General features: G+C 41.6%; 1 protein-coding gene across 1 annotated transcript; it reads left to right on the plus strand.

Moving 5' to 3' along the window:
* Positions 1–2,474: 2,474 nt before the first annotated feature.
* On the plus strand, positions 2,475–13,567 carry LOC115077416 (extracellular calcium-sensing receptor-like). Its single transcript, XM_029579705.1, has 6 exons — positions 2,475–2,650; positions 5,908–6,199; positions 6,876–7,715; positions 9,302–9,529; positions 10,668–10,791; positions 12,639–13,567. The coding sequence occupies exons 1-6, from the start codon at positions 2,475–2,477 to the stop codon at positions 13,565–13,567; spliced, it is 2,589 nt and encodes an 862-aa protein (XP_029435565.1).
* The last annotated feature ends 3,483 nt before the right edge of the window (positions 13,568–17,050 follow it).

Below are 17,050 nucleotides of genomic sequence, written 5' to 3' on the forward strand. Positions count from 1 at the left end.
GCAAACCTTTATCAGTGGAAAGAGAGTTCTGTAACAAGGGATCGTGATACAAGGCTCAGAGGGGACAGAATCAGAAGTAACATTAAAAAATATTTCTTCATAGGAAGGATGGTGGATGAACGGAATGACTTCCTAGGAGAGGTTCTGAATGCAAAAATAGTAACAGAATTCAAAAGAGCAAGGGATAAGCGAAGCACAGAGAGGATCCTTAGTTGCGAAGTGACGGGAAAGCCGGCGATAAACCGTGGGCAACGGCAGAGCAGAGGAAAGCAAACTGGGCAAACTAGGAGGCCGATGTGTGCTGAATTCTGCAAAGTCCACTTTGTATGTAAAACTGGCAACCTGCATCCTTAATGTGAGCTTACAAGCATGTTTACAAAGCAGATTTTGTGAAATTCTTTTGGCTTCGCATGTACTAAACTTACACACGTAAGTGTACTCTGCCAAAATTTTATGCAAAATCAAAGTTGCTCCTGGTACAAAACGTACGCACATAGAATCATGACTTCTGTCCAAACTTTAGCACAGTTTAGCACATCGTTCTGTAGATGGGGCCTTATGGTCCACAGCTGCCGTCATAGTCTCTGCTTCCATGAAGCTGCACCTACTGTCGCACATTAGCCATGGCTTCTCCCTCTCCCCCCGTTTCCACCTTGAACAGGAAGCATGCACTGAGAAGGAGCAAGGGAGAAGCAACAGTCACTGTAATGCTTATGATGCGGCTCCTTCACTAACCCTAGTGCTGCCTTTATTGTTTCAGGTTGGCCTGCCTCTGTTATGTTATGTTATATTTGTACACTGCTTTCCTTAAACAAAGTTCAACCCAAAACAGTTTCCAATAAAAAGAGAAACATAATAAATTAATACATCATTAAAAATACATACACATCAATAAAAAAAAAAGTACATCAACCGTCAAGAAACATAGCTCATATCCATCCACTTTCACTAGGAAGGCAGAGGTACCAATCCAACTGCTTACACAATAGCATTCAATACTAAAGCTACAAACCATCACTGCTGTTCTGGAGCTGACCTGCTGTGGCATCACTCCAGCATCTGAGATCTCGACCGGGGGGGGGGGGGGGGGGCGGGAAGTGGAGGGACTTGGAGGGGAAGCAGGGCAGACACTCTGGAGGCTTCCAGGAACATCTAGGAGACTTGGGTTCTCTGATAAGCCAATTAAATACCACAGATTGGATAAATATTTCTTTGTAATTTGTCATCTCTGAATTGCATAACATAACAATATTAAAAGTCAGCAACATAAGGTTAGAGTGTTTACATTTTTGGGAGTGTAAAAAAATGATCTTAAATTTCGAAAAGCGCGCAAGAAAATATTGCCAGGTCACCTTGTCTTAGAGATGGCTAGATGAATCCTTCTGAGCTGCCACATTTGCTGGGATCCGGCATGATGGATAAATCCCAAATATTCATAGAATTACCTACACATTCCCTACCCTCACTGAACCTCACTTTTGCACCTTTCCACCCTTCATTTTCATAATCAATTGAAATCAGCAATGAAAAACGACTCTCTTCCTCCTCCGATGGGATCTGGAAGAAATGACGCACAATTACAGGATAATTCTCTCCGGAGGGAGATCTCTCCCTGTCAGAGGGTGGGGAGGAACACGTATAAATGCAGGCAGGATCCTGGGGCAGTCACCACTGCGGTGATACATCAGGACCTGGTGGGGGTCACCGGGAAGAGTCAAGCTATCTACAACGATATGGTCAAGGAATATTGATTTCAGGTATTACAACAAAGCCTGTCATTTATTTGTGTCTGACCTTGCAGTATGACCTTCTTCCGTTTCCAGTGCCGATGGAGGCACTGGGACCATGAGGAACATAAGACTTTCTTTCTCATTTATTAGCACAAGCCCATGAGAGCAGACGCCAGGGCACAAGACTTCAGCGACCGTGGCCAGAGGCAAGACAGAAGCAGAGTCAAAGAGAGGGAATGAAGAAGGCTAGAGATAAGGAAACCGAGACAAAGCATCAGAGAGAGAACACTAAAAAATACAAGGTCGGATAAAGAGAATGTGGTAGAGAAAAAGAGAGTGAACGAGGGATGGAGGGAGAGAGAAACCTAGAGATGTTTTCCTATATTTACATTCTGTGAAATTACATTTTTTAAATTTTCTTTACAAAACCTTCGATTTTCCAGTCATGAGAAAGAGAAGGCAGGGGTTTAGGTTTAAAAATAAAATCTCTTGAGAGATATATTTAAAATTTTGGTTAGTCCTGGTCATTCGTAGTTGAGCAGGGACCATTGGGTAAGGTGATCCGTCTCTGCACCTCAGAGTTTGTGCACTGGAAGCTTGCTGGTTAGAGTTTCTCTTGCTACTACTGACCAACTGACGATTCTTTCAGGCACTTCCATAAGATTATAAATATTTCCTTGACGTGGTCCGGATAACAGTCTGCCCCATCCCATGCTAATTCTCAGTTTGGTGCTTCTGCTGGCGATGCCCTCTCCACTCTGCTGGCGATGCTCCCTGTCCCAGGGCTGCACCCTCCAGAGCCAGAAAGAAGTGGGCTTCGTGCAGGACGGGAACATCCTGATTGGAGGAATAATTGCAATGCACATCAACTGGCTGAGACCAGAGAACCAGATGACTGGACAGCCCGATCTCTGCAATATGTAAGATATCTGCTTTCCATTTCATCTTTGGTCTCTAAAAGACTTCTGGGTAAGAATGAACCGAGTGGGTGCTTCCCATGTGTGTGTGTATATCTCTGTTCACAGATTTCCTCTAAGGGTAACTGTTTGTGTTCTGTACATTTATCTCTACTTTTTGGTTCCCTTTAGGTACCGTCTATGCGATTATTTTTTTTCTCTCTGCCTTGTGACTCTCGGTGCACATTGGCTTTAGTTTACTGGTTTACAAAAAACTTTCTTTGATTTTGTTAGCTGATCTTCTGTGTAAAGTGAGCCTTAGCCCTTCTCTGTTCCTTTCATGGCATCGTAAGTTATCTGGTCGCCATGTGATGATGTCACAATAATAAGTTCAGCTTGGCCTGAAGAAGTCAGTGTCACAGTTCTGTAGGTTTAGGGTGATCACTGACTGACCGAGCTGCATCATACTGCAATTACCAGGGACTGAAACTCCTGTTTCCTTAGGGAGAATTGAATGGGAAATACCCGGAATGCACGGTGACAGATGTTCTAGCAAAAAGGGGATGGAAGCTAGGCAGATATGATTTGGAAGTCATATAACAAAAACACTCAAGTCTGAGGCATTGATAGATGATGATCCTTGCAAGAGAAAACTGTGGCGTAAGAGTCCATCATTTGAACACAAAAATGCCTTTTTCTTACCCATCTGAATAAATATAAAAAAAGAGATTAATCGCGCGCAAAATTTTTTTTTTTTAATTCTAACAAAATCCAGGTGGTCAATGGTAATCCTAGTACCCTCTTCAGTATTGTGAAATATCTAACCATTTTAAAGGTTGATTCCTCCGATCATATCCCTAATGCTTTTTGTGATAATATTGCACAACATTTTAGAGATAAGATAACTAAGATTTTCTCAGAATTCTCTCATCTACCTAGTCCAAAAACCATTCTGCCTCTTGTTACCTGCTCCTGGTCTGTTTTTTCTGATATTGACTCCTCCACTATAGTTCACATTCTCTTTAAAATGAAAGTATCAAACAGTCCATACAAGCCTTGTCCAGGTTATCTCCTAAAAGCTACTCGTGAACACATTTCTCCTGCTTTGGCCCAATTAGTTAACCTTTCACTTAGTTCTGGCACATTTCCCGACACATTAAAATAGACCTTCATCTTACCAATTCCCAAGAAGAAAACATTGGACCCCACTGATATTAGCCATTTCTGCCCAACTGAGTCATTAACCACACTCGCCAAGACTATAGAATCTGTAGTTCTCCACCAATTAATGGGCTACATCAATGAAAACAACATCTTTCACCCAAATCAACACGGCTTTCACGAAGGTCACAGTACTGAAACATTGTCCTTTCCTCTTTTGACACCATCAGTTGTGGATTTGACTTTAATAAGGATTACATTCTAGTTCTTCTTGACATCTCAGCTGCTTTTGATACCTTAAATGATGGCATTATTTTTGCTAGCTTACAATCTATAGGCATTAAAGATGTTGTTCTTCTATCTAACCGCCTCCAGCAAGTTAACTTTGGTCTGCATCAATCTGATTGGTACACCACTACCTCTGGTGTGCTACAAGGTTCCTGCTATCCTATTCAACATCTATCTACTTCCTCTTTGTCACTTACTAGCTGGTCTAGGCATAGAATCTATGCCGATGACATACAATTCATCATACCATACAGTTTGTCTTGTCCTAACACTCTATCTACTCTCAGTCTGTATCTTAAATCCATTATTAGTTTAGTTAATTTTAATTTAATTTGGAAATGTATTGTTAACCGCTTCGGTCATTTCTTGTATTTGGTGAAACGGTATATAAATGTTTTAAATAAATAAATAAATAAATATTACTTGGCTTTCCCATAACTGCTTAAAACTGAATGCTTCAAAAACTGAAATTGTACAACTATCTACCATACCGCACTCTTCCTATCATCCTCCTTCTCATCCCACTTTTGAAAATTACTCCATTCCTAGTACAATTTGGGCACATAACCTAGGAAATCACTTTGCAATCAGATTTATCAATGTCCTCTAATATTTCCTCAGTTGTAAAAGATTCATTCTACAAAATCCATCTGCTAAAACGATTAAAGCCACTCCAATATCCTGACGACTTTGGTACTGTTTTACAAGCATTAATTTTGACTGGACTAGACTATTGCAATGCGTTACACTTAGGGTAGATTTTAAAAGGTGCGCGCAAGGGGATGTACAATTGCGCCGAGCCGCACTGCCTTCCCCCGTTCCCTCCCTTCAAAATCAGAAAGGCCTCAGAGGGAACTTCCATACCCCCACCCCACCTTTCCTTCCCTTCCCCTTCCTCCCCTGCCCTTTCCCCCCTACCTTTTTTTTTTTTCTTGTTTTAAAACTTACTTCAGCTGGCCGACTGCCGGCGCGCAATCCCCTGCACAGCGACAAATGGCCGCTGTGCCAGGAGCCTCTGACCCCGCCCCTGCCCCCTTCCCGCCCCTTTAGTAAAGCCCCGGGACTTATACACGTTGCCGGGCCTTTTGAAAATAGGCCCGGCGTGTGTAAATCCTCCGAAAATCCGGCCCTTAGGGCTTCCTTACACTGCCCTCCATTCACTTCAATTAATACAAAACACCTCCGCTTGTCTACTTGTTAATACAAAAATCAGAGACCATATTAACCCAACTCTTAATACTTTGCACTGGCTTCCTGTATGGCAGCGAATTCAATACAAACTTTTGTAAATTATTCATAATCTATTATATAAACCGTCTGCCGTATGGTTACCTCCCATCTTGCGTGTATGCCAACCTTCACGTCACCTCCGCTCCATAGATAAAAATCATTTACAAGTCTCCACGATTAAAACAGCGAGGCTTGATTTAACCAGAAAGCGAGCTTTTTCAGCAGCAGGCCCAGTCCTCAAGAAGTCAATCCTAGATTCACTCAGGCTTATAGCCAACCCAAAGGAGTTCAGGAAAAAAATTGAAAACGTATCTATGTTTTGCTGCATCTGGAAGACTTCAAGCAGTTTGACTTTCTCCTCCTCTCTCCTTGAGGCTTTCTTTTAGTTTCAGTTTAATGATTTTGTTTGCTATGATTTGAACTGTCTTAATCTTTGTTTTTGATTCGATCGATTTATGTTTTCAATTCTGAATGTTTTGTTCTGTAAATCGCATAGACCTACGCCCATTGTCTGGGCGGTGTACAAAAGATTTTAAGTAAAAAAAATAAATAAATAAGAGATGGGCACACTGCCTGACAGTGGAGTTATATTTATTCCTCAGGTTGAACACAAAGGCCTACAGCTGGGCACAAGCCATAGTGTTCTCCGTCAATGAAATCAATCGAGATCAAACGCTCCTCCCCAACATCAGCCTGGGCTTCCAAATCTACGACACCTGCTTCACAATCAACAGAGCCCTGAGAGGCACCTTGTGGATTCTGACGGGGCAGGAGAAGCCCGTCTTGAACTACCACTGCCAGAGCCAGGCATCGCTGGTGGCCATCATCGGGGAATCCAGTTCCACCGCTTCCATTTCCATGGCGAGGGTGCTGGGGCTTTACAGGCTCCCCCAGGTAAGATTAGGCCTTCTTATGTGAAATGTCCCCATTTGTCAAAGCAGCTTGATGGCGCAGTATTATTTCAGAATTTAGGGAGGCACATTTGTTGGAAATTAATCTGTAAATGAGCCTAGTTTCACTTCATTTCAAATGAACGGATTAAAAATTATTTTTTTTTTGTTCAAATTTATTTTTGATAAATTATACATTGTGTTTTCTGACAACAATTTTGAATGAAAAAATATAAAAGTTAAAACCTGCAAAAGCAAAAACCGAAACCCCCTGAAAAATGAATGAACGAAAAAAAATGAAGTTTTGCCTCTGCACATCCCTAGCAGAATGTGAAGACCATGACTCCTACAAGATCAATAAAAAAGGAAGAAAAGTTAAATCCTTGGTCTTATTCTCAAGAAGGGTTTTGCCAATGAGGAAAATAGGTAAAATAAAACCTAACTGAGAATACAACTCTCTGAGTTAGTCTAGCAGCTTTTCACAGCTCCTCCAAAATTATCATACTCTTATTTATTCCAGGCTCAGTTAACTCTCGTGATACTTTTGCTCAAGAAATGAGATAAAATCAGTGTACAGATGCCTGCATAATGATAATAGCACTAACAATGTGTAACACCTGGAAAATTCCCAGGTCCCTGTGTTGTAGGAGATCTGACCTTTCCTAAATTTGCTCTTTCAGATAAGTTATTTCTCAACAAATCCTGTACTGAGTGACAAGTTCCAGTTTCCATCCTTTTTTCGGATGATTTCCAGCGATGACGTGCAGGCCCATGGACTGGCTCAGCTTGTGGCCCACTTTGGCTGGACCTGGGTGGGGCTGCTGTCCAGCATGGGAGACTATGGTACAACAGGATCCCAAATCTTAAAAGCAGAGCTCTCCAAGCTGGGTGTCTGCATTGAGTTTCATGAAACATTCCCTATGGTTTCTTCAGCCATAAAAATAAAACGTATATTGCAGGTAGTCAAAGGCTCATCAGCCAATATTATACTGGTTTATTCTCCATACTCCTATTTCATGCCTGTAATAGAGGAACTATCCAGAGCAAACATTACTGGTAAAGTATGGATTGCCTCTGAAGGCTGGTCAATTGATTTCCACCTCTTAAAAATGGAATACACTAATATGTTAAGTGGTACCATTGGGTTTGCAGTTCATGAAGGGGACATGCCAGGGTTCAAGGAGTTCCTACTTGAGCGTCATCCTTCCACATTTCCAGGTGACATATTTATCAAACCATTATGGAAAGAAATTTTTGGGTGCCACTGGCCAAACCTGGAGGACAATCTGACCACCTTGAGCAACATGGGCGTCAACACCCCCAGGATCATGTGCACGGGTGCTGAGAGACTGGAAGAGTTTCAGATTCCACGGCAGTTTGACATGACAATCAGCTACAATATGTACAATGCGGTTTATTCTTTGGCCCATGCCCTGAGGGATATGCATTCCTGTGTACCAGGAGAAGGTCCCTTCACAAACAGCACATGTGCTAACATCTGGAATTTCAAACCATGGCAGGTGAGAACAGAAATAAGTTTTATGTTTGTATTATATGTATCAGGAGCTCAGAAAATGTCATTATTTTCAATAGGAACTGCCGTAGAAGAATGAGACCTAGATATCATCTCAGATGACTTGAATGTCCCAATCAGTGCATTATATAAGCTGCTTAGACCTAACACCCATTGTGAAAGTGGTATACAAATAATTCTAAATAAATAAATAAACAAACAGGAAAAATTTAAAAAATACATAGGTGCAAAAGAAGAATTATTACGAGGATGAAAGGGAGATAAGAGTGCCCTTAAATCAATCAATACTGACATCCTAACTTGAGTAATGTGTTCAGTTTTGGAGGCCATACCTTCAAAAAGACATCCAAAGATGTAAAATGGTGCAAGGCCTACAATCCTACATAGAGACTTTAGGAACCCAAAATGTGCTCACTAGAAGAATAAAAGGGATGAGAGGATACGCTTAACACCCTCAAATATCTAATAGGATTCAAGCTTCATTAAGTACAAGAAGGTAGGATTTTCTGTAGAAATAAACCTTAAGGATAAAGGATCATTATATGAAGTCAGAAAATGGAAGGTTTAGAGGAAGTATAAGGAATTACTTTTTTTTCTGAGAGGCTGGTGGATATCTGGAATTGCCTACTAACAGAGGGATCAGTAACCAAAATACTGATAGAATTCAATTATGCTTTTGATTAATACAGTGGGCTATATTAAGGGAAGATGAGTGAGGAAGGTTTATGAAACAAAGGAAGAGAACTAAAAGGGGCAGTCAACAAAATCAGTTTATACTGCTATTAATTGCATCAGTAGCATGGGATCTTCTTAGTGTTTGGGTAATTGCCAAGTTCTTCTGGCCTGGTTTGGCCTCTTTTGGAAACAGGATGCTGGGCTTGATGGACCCTTGGTCTGACCCAGCATGGCAATTTCTTATGTTCTTACTGAGAAGCAATAGAACTTCATCAAGATCACTGGAAGACATCCAAAGATCAACCAGCATGAAATGGTTGTAGGAGTTTGGTATATTCTTAGAAACAACTGGGGGAGAAAGGTCATCTAGCATGACAACTTGAATATGCTATAGAGCAGAGGTTCCCAAATCTGTCCTGGGGGACCCCCAGCCAGTCGGCTTTTTAGGATATCCACCATGCAAATGGTTTGGGAGCCAGTGCTATAGAGCAAATGGCAAACGGAAAAATGAGTGATCTCTTGCAGGTAGTTAAGCTTATACAGTTGAAAACTGTGAGAACCTCATAGCATAGAAGGTGACAGAGCAAAGAGGGTCTATAAGAAAAGGTAGAGTAGAGCAGGAACAAATGGGCAGACAGTGGTATCATTATATCATTCTGCTGTCTGACCCCATGAGATGGGCCCTCCAGAGCAGAACAGAAATATTCAGATGGCACACTTGACAGGAAATCCATCATCCATTCTCTACAAATAAATGGAGGATTTCAGTTTAAGTGATGTGGCTTCATACTCTTTCAGGGACATCAAATGATGCATGTAGAAGTGAACCCAATTTTAGCAACTATGTCATCGTTTGCCTTAACAATAACCATGATGCATGTCTTCTTTCTTCCCCAGCTCCTGTATTACCTGAAGAAGGTGCACTTTTGGAACAAGAAGGGGGAGGAGATGTACTTTGACAGCAGCGGCAACCCTCCCACTGTGTATGACATCGTCAACTGGCACCTGCAACCTGATGGCACTATCCACAGTGTGAAGGTGGGAAGCTTTGACTCCAGGGCACCCAAAGGACAGGAGATGGCCATCAACATTAGTGCTATGCAATGGAATACAAAATACATGGAGGTACAAATCAACTGTACACACCATGCGAGGCAGCAGGAATTTTCTCATAACCTATTGTGAAGCCTAGAGATATGGTTTCAAGTATACCCTTATGTCTTCAGCGAGTCTTGTACCCCCCCTGGCTTACTCTCTTCAAACCATCCTCACTCACTGTCTCAACAGTGTTCAACTTAGTATTTTTTGTGTCACACAAATATTCATGAAAATAAAGCATTAACCTACTACCCAAATCTTAAAACTTTACTATCAACACCTATTCCCAGTGCCTTTGGCAAGTTACAGTGCCATAGTGTTCTATCTAAATACCTGGGCCATTATTATGTTCAAGAAAGGGACGCATCCTGGAAGATACTGAACTTCTCTTCTAATGAGCATCATAATCTCAAAACAATGTATCAGACAGGAGGTACAATAAATGAATGAGAGCCAGGAGGAAAAGCCTGATTATTCTCATTGGTCTCTTATTTTATTTATTTATTTCTGTTTGATTTCTGCTTTCTTAGAATCAATTCAATTTGGTTACAATAAAATATTTTCTCAGTTCCAAGCCCTAATAACAAGCACAGAGGGAAACCAAGGCCACTTGCATTTCCACAGTCAGAAAAAGGGTAGCAGGGAAATTATTGCAGTCGAGCTTGCTTCAATTATTGTAATTGGTAAAAGTGTTGCAGGAAAACTATAATAGTCAAGCTAAATTAATTTAGTTTTATAAAACTAAGTTTATTGTGTTTTTATATGATGTTTCTTTTTTGTCGTTTGTACATCAGTATTTTAATTTCTGTAAACCGCCAAGATTGTTCACCAGATTGACGGTATACAAATAAATAAATAAATAATAATAAAATAATAAATAATAATTTGCCCTCTTATGGTGGTCATCGTTGTGTTCTACGAAGATATGAGTGGCCATCTCTCTTGTGGCAGTATCTGGAGTAGTCAGGGTGATAGAATCAGCTGCCCTGATGTCGTTGCTGAGATCTTCAAGCCCGCACCTGCTCCTGTTCCTTCCCAGGAATGTTCAGTTACTGTCCTATAGATTAAATATTCTCTTTTACATCAACCTTTTCAAAGTCAAATTAAAAAATACACAGATCTGGAAGGGATTTCCTTTCTCTCTCTCTCTCTTTCTCATCCTCAGGTCCCGCGCTCTGTCTGCAGTGAGAGCTGTGGCCCTGGTTTCAGGAAGGCGGCACAGAAGGGTCGGCCCCTCTGCTGCTTCGACTGCCTCCCATGTGCAGAAGGCTGGATATCCAACATGACAGGTATACAATGATAGTATTTATTGAATTTCATCTGACTAAAAACTGAACAATTTCATGAAAAATTATTAATTGCTTTTGAAAGCAATTTTAAAAGTCATTAGCATAGGTAAATGGGCATTTATACAGTTAAAATGGCCTCCTTAATTGCAGCTAAAAATAACCGTGGCTTCTATGGCATTAAAAAGTGGGGTTCCTGCTGGTATCTTTAGGTCAGGTAAAGGGAACAGAATGAAGACATGGGATTTTCATAAGCACGCATACTCATTTGCTTCCCACTAGTCTCCCTAAATAAATAGCAAGTGAAAATTGTGTGGATGATTTTAAAGCACAGATATAGCAGTTGCTGATTTTCAAATGGCAACAAAAGGTATTGTTGGCCAACCTGTGCTGATGGGCATTTCTTAAACTAGCCCATGAACTTTGCACACTAAAGTGGGATATTAAAAATGGCTGCTCCTATATGACATCACAAACATATTCATGATTTGCTGATGCTGAAGTCACCTACTACAATTACACCATGTCTTGAAGAGAATTGTAATAGTACTACAATGACAATTACTTGTAGGCAATTCTTCTACAGCTCAAAAGATGAAGCCACTATTCTTGAAAAGATGTTACAAGATTTAGGCCTGGATTTTCTAAGGTCGCAGACCTTAGAAAATCCAGCGGTAACGGGGGGCGGGCCTGTGAAAGCCGGCAGCCATCGCACCACTGCAGTGCGCTGGCTGCTGGCTTTTGCACTGAATAACTACACCATAAAAGATATTGGAGATATCCGGGTTACTTATTCGGCTAAGTTTGGCTTTCCCCAAGAATGCCCCCAATTTATTCGGAAAAATCTTACCCAGCTAAAAACGTACCTAGACAAGTTGGAACCATTCATGGTTGTGGTAAATTTAAAAACTATGGTTTGTCTGGCAAAGTCCCTAACTTAGCCAGATAAACTGACTCAGTTGTGATTTCATTATATAAAACTCTGATAAGTATATCCATGGTCATCAAGGTGTTATGGGTCCAGACCGTGCACACTGGTATCCTGCCCAGGGGCTCTTACCTGGACGGCTAATCTCATATAAACACACAATTACTGGGATTATACCTGGGGACTTGAACCCAGGAGCTTATCCCCTACACAAATAGCCACACACAATTACTGGGATTATATCTGGGGGCTTGAATCCAGGAGCTTATTCTCAATACAAAGAGCCTCACACAAACTTTGATTCAGTACATCACGATTCCAGGTAAGAAAGTAAGTTTATTTGAGAAATAGGAGGACAGAACAAATAAAATCAGATTGTATAGAAGAAGTAATGTTAGATAATAACAGTTTCTACATAGATATAAAAAGCTTACATTTCCAAAGGTTCAGTCATACCATCACATCCAGAGCTCTCTCTCCCCTCTCTTTCTTGCTGTCTCTCCTTATACACTAAAAATGCTTGTGAAAGCAGCGGCGTTCCCTTCCTCTGAGTTTTTATCAGTTATCAGACACAGCTGTGTGGCCTTCATTCTTTCTCTGGCTTTAGTAAAAGTTGCTAGTTTTCTCATCATAGACTTAGTGGAATAACTAAATAAACAGACTCTTGCCTGTTCGTAAACATTTCACAGTGCAAGATAGTAAATAGGAGTTCACTCAGAGGTTGGCCTGGGGCCTTCAAACTAGTTTGTGTCTGGGTGAAAACTCTGAATCCATACGGCCTATCCTCTATATACATCCTCAGCAAAAGAAACAAAATATGACTAACACAAGGACATATCACTTGTTGCTTCTTTAGAAAAAGCTCTTACTATCAGAGCATGAGGCAGTTTTCTCACCATATACATGATTTTCTAATTTTTAGATTCTAATATCTGCTGGCAGTGTGCAAGTAACCAGTGGTCCAATGAGAAAAGAAGTGAATGTGTCCCAAAGAAAATAGAATACCTCTCACATCAGGAGACTTTGGGTATCATTTTGTCTGTGGTTGCCATTTTCTGCTCTATCACCACAGCTGCTATACTGGGCATTTTCATTAAGTACCGAGATACCCCAATCACCAAAGCCAATAACCGAGAGCTCTCATTCAGTCTTCTGGGAGCACTGGTGCTGAGTTTTCTCTGTTCTTTGTTCTTTATTGGACATCCTCAGCCAATTACATGCTTGCTTCGCCAGTCTGCTTTTGGTATCATCTTTGTCCTATGTATCTCTTGTGTTTTAGCAAAAACCATCATGGTAGTCATTGCCTTCAATGCCACCAAACCCAATAGTAATTTGAGGGGGTGGTTGGGACCCCGGGTTCCCATTGTTATAGTTTCTTCTTCCATGCTTCTTCAGGTCCTCATCTGTACTATGTGGCTTCTGTTCTGCCCTCCTTTCCCAGAGAAGAACATGAAATTGAAGACTGGCATTATCATATGGCAGTGCAATGAATGTTCAGATGTTGCTTTTTGGTGCATGCTGGGATACATGGGGCTCTTGGCATGTGCCAGTTTCCTGGTGGCCTTCCTTGCACGCAACTTGCCCGACAGCTTCAATGAGGCCAAATGGATCACGTTTAGCATGCTTGTGTTCCTGAGTGTCTGGCTGACCTTCATCCCTGGCTATCTGAGCACCCAGGGGAAGTACACAATCGCTGTGGAGATCTTTGGGATTATCACTTCCAGTGCAGGGATTCTCATTTGTATTTTCTTTCCCAAGTGTTACATCATATTACTGAGACCTGAAATGAACACCAGGGAACAGCTCTTCGGAAAAGTGACAGGGAACAAGAAGAAGATAAAAGCTGTATAGGAATCCTTCATATTCATCAATTCTGCATCATGTGGTTACTGTTTCTTTTGCAGTTCTACTAGCTGTAATGGTCCTGGAGAAATCTGGAAGCATTATAGTTAGTAGCTTCTAGAAGATCCTCAAAAAACATAGCATATGAAGTTTTAAGACCACACAGGCTCCTTCTTTCGACTGACTCTTTCTCAATTAGTGTTTGCAAATTATCTTGAGTTCAAATTGCCACTGTTGCAATTTCAGCAAAAAGTGCAATATCATGATCTTTTTTGGGAATCACCAACCAATCTGTCATTCATCAATGAACTTTAAAATGTCTGCTGAGCTCATATCATTCATAAATAGGTTGACTCAACTCAACTTTGCAATATTGATTCTATGGAGACTGTCAGGAGCAGATGGATTATAATGATTGCAGCCGAACTCCAAGTATCAATGTGCAAAAAATATAGCATTAAATTCAGTACAGAAAGCTAGTAATAGCAGAGCAGTGCCATTGGCTATTTCTCACACATATTTCAAGATTTTATATTAAATTGTAATAGAAAATATGATCCAATCCAAATAACTACAGAGAATACATTTTTTTGTCTACTTTTTTCCCTGAAAGTACGAGTCTTTTTGCTTTCTCTCTTTTGTCTTCTCCTGTGCCCCATCGATCCCCCTTTCTATTCTTCTGTGGGTCTTCCCTCTTGTCTCTTTCTCAACTTTTTCTTTTTCCTTCACATCAGTATCTCTCACGGAAGTCAACTTTTCAAAACTCAACACAAATTACTCTTCCTTAGCCACAGAAAAGGAGTTTGTTTAATACCGGGGGATGCTCAAGCTGCCACTGCTCTCACAAAGTTGGACAGCTCTGATATATCCTATTTTTCTCCATCTCTTGCTTCATGTCACTTCTCCTTCTAGTGTTTGTGTTCCTACCCCCTTCCTTTAATACTCAGCTGTACCAAAGGAAGGATGAATCGGAGAGGGAGACCCCATCTGGATCTCTGCACTACAAGGAACCAGGACAGACTGAAGGTCTGAGGGAAAGAAGATGTAGTATTTTTGCAATGTTAAGGGAACCCCTCCACTAAGATTCCCACATGGCTGATGGGAGAGTTATGCGCATTTAAAATCACCATGGGCTCTACCCAGAGGTCTGTAATAAGGACACCTACCTACACAGAAAGAAAACCCTGTAACTACAGTCAGATGTACACTCATCATTTTGGACAAAAAGGGCTTTATTTAACATTTTGAATCAGTAAAGTTTATTTTCACACCCAGACCTGGTCCTGTGTAATTCTTACAGCCTCTCACAGGGCCGCCATCAGGGCAGTATTCTTGGGCCTGCAGTATGGGGCCCCAGGATCTACTGCCACATATGGGGGCCCGCAGCCGCCAGGCGGCAGGTGCGCTTGGGGGATGTATTAGTTCATGGCAAAGAGGCCCACTGAGGCTCTCTCCGACAGTCTGTCGCCCAGGGGCCTACTGAAACCTGGAGCCGGCCCTGGGTGCGGGCCCCAGAGAAGGGAGAGAATCAATGCTATGCGTGTCTTTTAGACACGTATAGCATTGATTTACAGAGCACCGCAGACAGAGACTCGTCCGCGCGCTCTGTCCTGCCAGCGTTCACTGTCTGACGCGGCTGTGACGTCACCGCCGCGTCAGACAGTATGGGGCCTCAAAATTCCTGATGGCGGCCCTGGCCTCTCACCTCATGAGAAGCACTTAAGGTACAGCACACGCACTGGCAACCTTTTCTCATCTACTGGGCCATAAGCGAGCGCTTCTCCCCATAAAAAGAATCCTCCCCCAGGGATTTGGAATTCAGCTGGGACAAGTTAGATATCTGGAGCAACCCCAAAGAAATAAATTAGATTGTGTGCCCTTGGGACTTAACGCTCCCCAAATAAGGGTTACAATTGTTCACATTGGCTGCCTTTGTTATGTTATGTTATATTTAAAAAGTCATAATGCCTCTATATCATTCCATGGTGAGACCGCACCTTGAATACTGTGTACAATTCTGGTTGCTGCATCTCAAAAAAGATATAGTTGCAATGGAGAAGGTACAGAGAAGGGCAACCAAAATGATAAAGGAGATGGAACAGCTCCCCTATGAGGAAAGGCTAAAGAGGTTAGGGCTGTTCAGCTTGGAGAAGAGATGGCTGATGGGGGATGTGATAGAGGTCTTTAAGATCATGAGAGGTCTTGAACGAGTAGATGTGAATCGGTTATTTACGCTTTCGAATAATAGAAGGACTAGGGGGGCATTCCATGAAGTTAGCAAGTAGCACATTTAAGACTAATCAGAGAAAATTCTTTTTCACTCAACGCACAATAAAGCTCTGGAATTTGTTGCCAGAGAATGTGGTTAGTGCACTTAGTGTAGCTGGGTTCAAAAAAGGTTTGGATAAGTTCTTGGAGGAGAAGTCCATTAACTGCTATTAATCAAGCTTACTTAGAGAATAGCCACTGCTATTAATTGCATCAGTAGCAGGGGACCTTCTTAGTGTTTGGGTAATTGCCAGGTTCTTGTGGCCTGGTTTAGCCTCTGTTGGAAACAGGATGCTGGGCTTGATGTACCCTTGGTCTGACCCAGCATGGCAATTTCTTATGTTCTTATACACTGATTTTCTTGAATGAAGTTCAACTCAAAGAGTTTCCAATAGAGTACAATAAAAAGAAAAACATAATGAAATAATTCATGAAGAAAAAAATAAAAGTAAGAAACATAGCTCATATCCATCTCACGTTCACTAGGAAGGCAGAGCTACCAATCCAACTGCTTACAAAACAGCAATCAATACTAAAGTTACAAACCATCACTGCTGTTTGGAGCTGGCCTGATGTGATTTCACTCCAGGATCTGAGATCCTGACCCGGGGGGAGGAGGGGGCAGGGAGTGGAGGGACTCAGAGGGGGAAACAGGGCAGATACTCTGGAGGCTTCCAGGAAGATCCAGGAGACTTATGCCCTCTAATTAGCCAATTAAATGCCCACATATTGGATACATATATTTACCACAATGAAAATGCTTTCCCTTTTCATTATCAAATGAACTCAGCAATGAATAATGACTCTTCCTCCTCCGATGGGATCTGGAAGAAATTAGAGACAATTACAGGATAATTCTCTCTGGCGGGAGATCTCTCCCTGTCAGAGGGTGGGGAGGAACGAGTATAAATGCAGGCAGGATCCTGGGGCAGTCACCACTGCGGTGATACGTCAGGACCTGGGGAGTCACCGGGAAGGGTCAGACTGTCCATAGTCCACAAGGATACTGACGGCCAGGGACTACTGATTTTGGGTATTATAGCAAAGTTTCTCTTTTGTTTCTGACTACAGTATAATTTATTTTATTTTTTTTAACAAAATGGTCTTCTTCTGTTTCCAGTGCTGTGTGTGTGCACATGATAGGAGGAATATAGATTTGTAATATTGGCTTTAAGGCACAAGAAGTCTGCAATTGTGTGGGGGCAGGGGTCAAGAGAGAAACAA

The sequence above is a fragment of the Rhinatrema bivittatum genome, chromosome 16 (assembly GCF_901001135.1).
Source record: "Rhinatrema bivittatum chromosome 16, aRhiBiv1.1, whole genome shotgun sequence".
NCBI lineage: Eukaryota > Metazoa > Chordata > Amphibia > Gymnophiona > Rhinatrematidae > Rhinatrema > Rhinatrema bivittatum.

Coding starts and splice junctions, on each gene's coding strand:
- LOC115077416 (XM_029579705.1), top strand. CDS start 2,475: ATGCCCTCTCCACTCTGCTGGCGATGCTCCCTGTCCCAGGGCTGCACC. Junction 6,200..6,875: donor GGCTTTACAGGCTCCCCCAG/GTAAGATTAGGC, acceptor TTGCTCTTTCAG/ATAAGTTATTTCTCAACAAA. Junction 10,792..12,638: donor CTGGATATCCAACATGACAG/GTATACAATGAT, acceptor TCTAATTTTTAG/ATTCTAATATCTGCTGGCAG.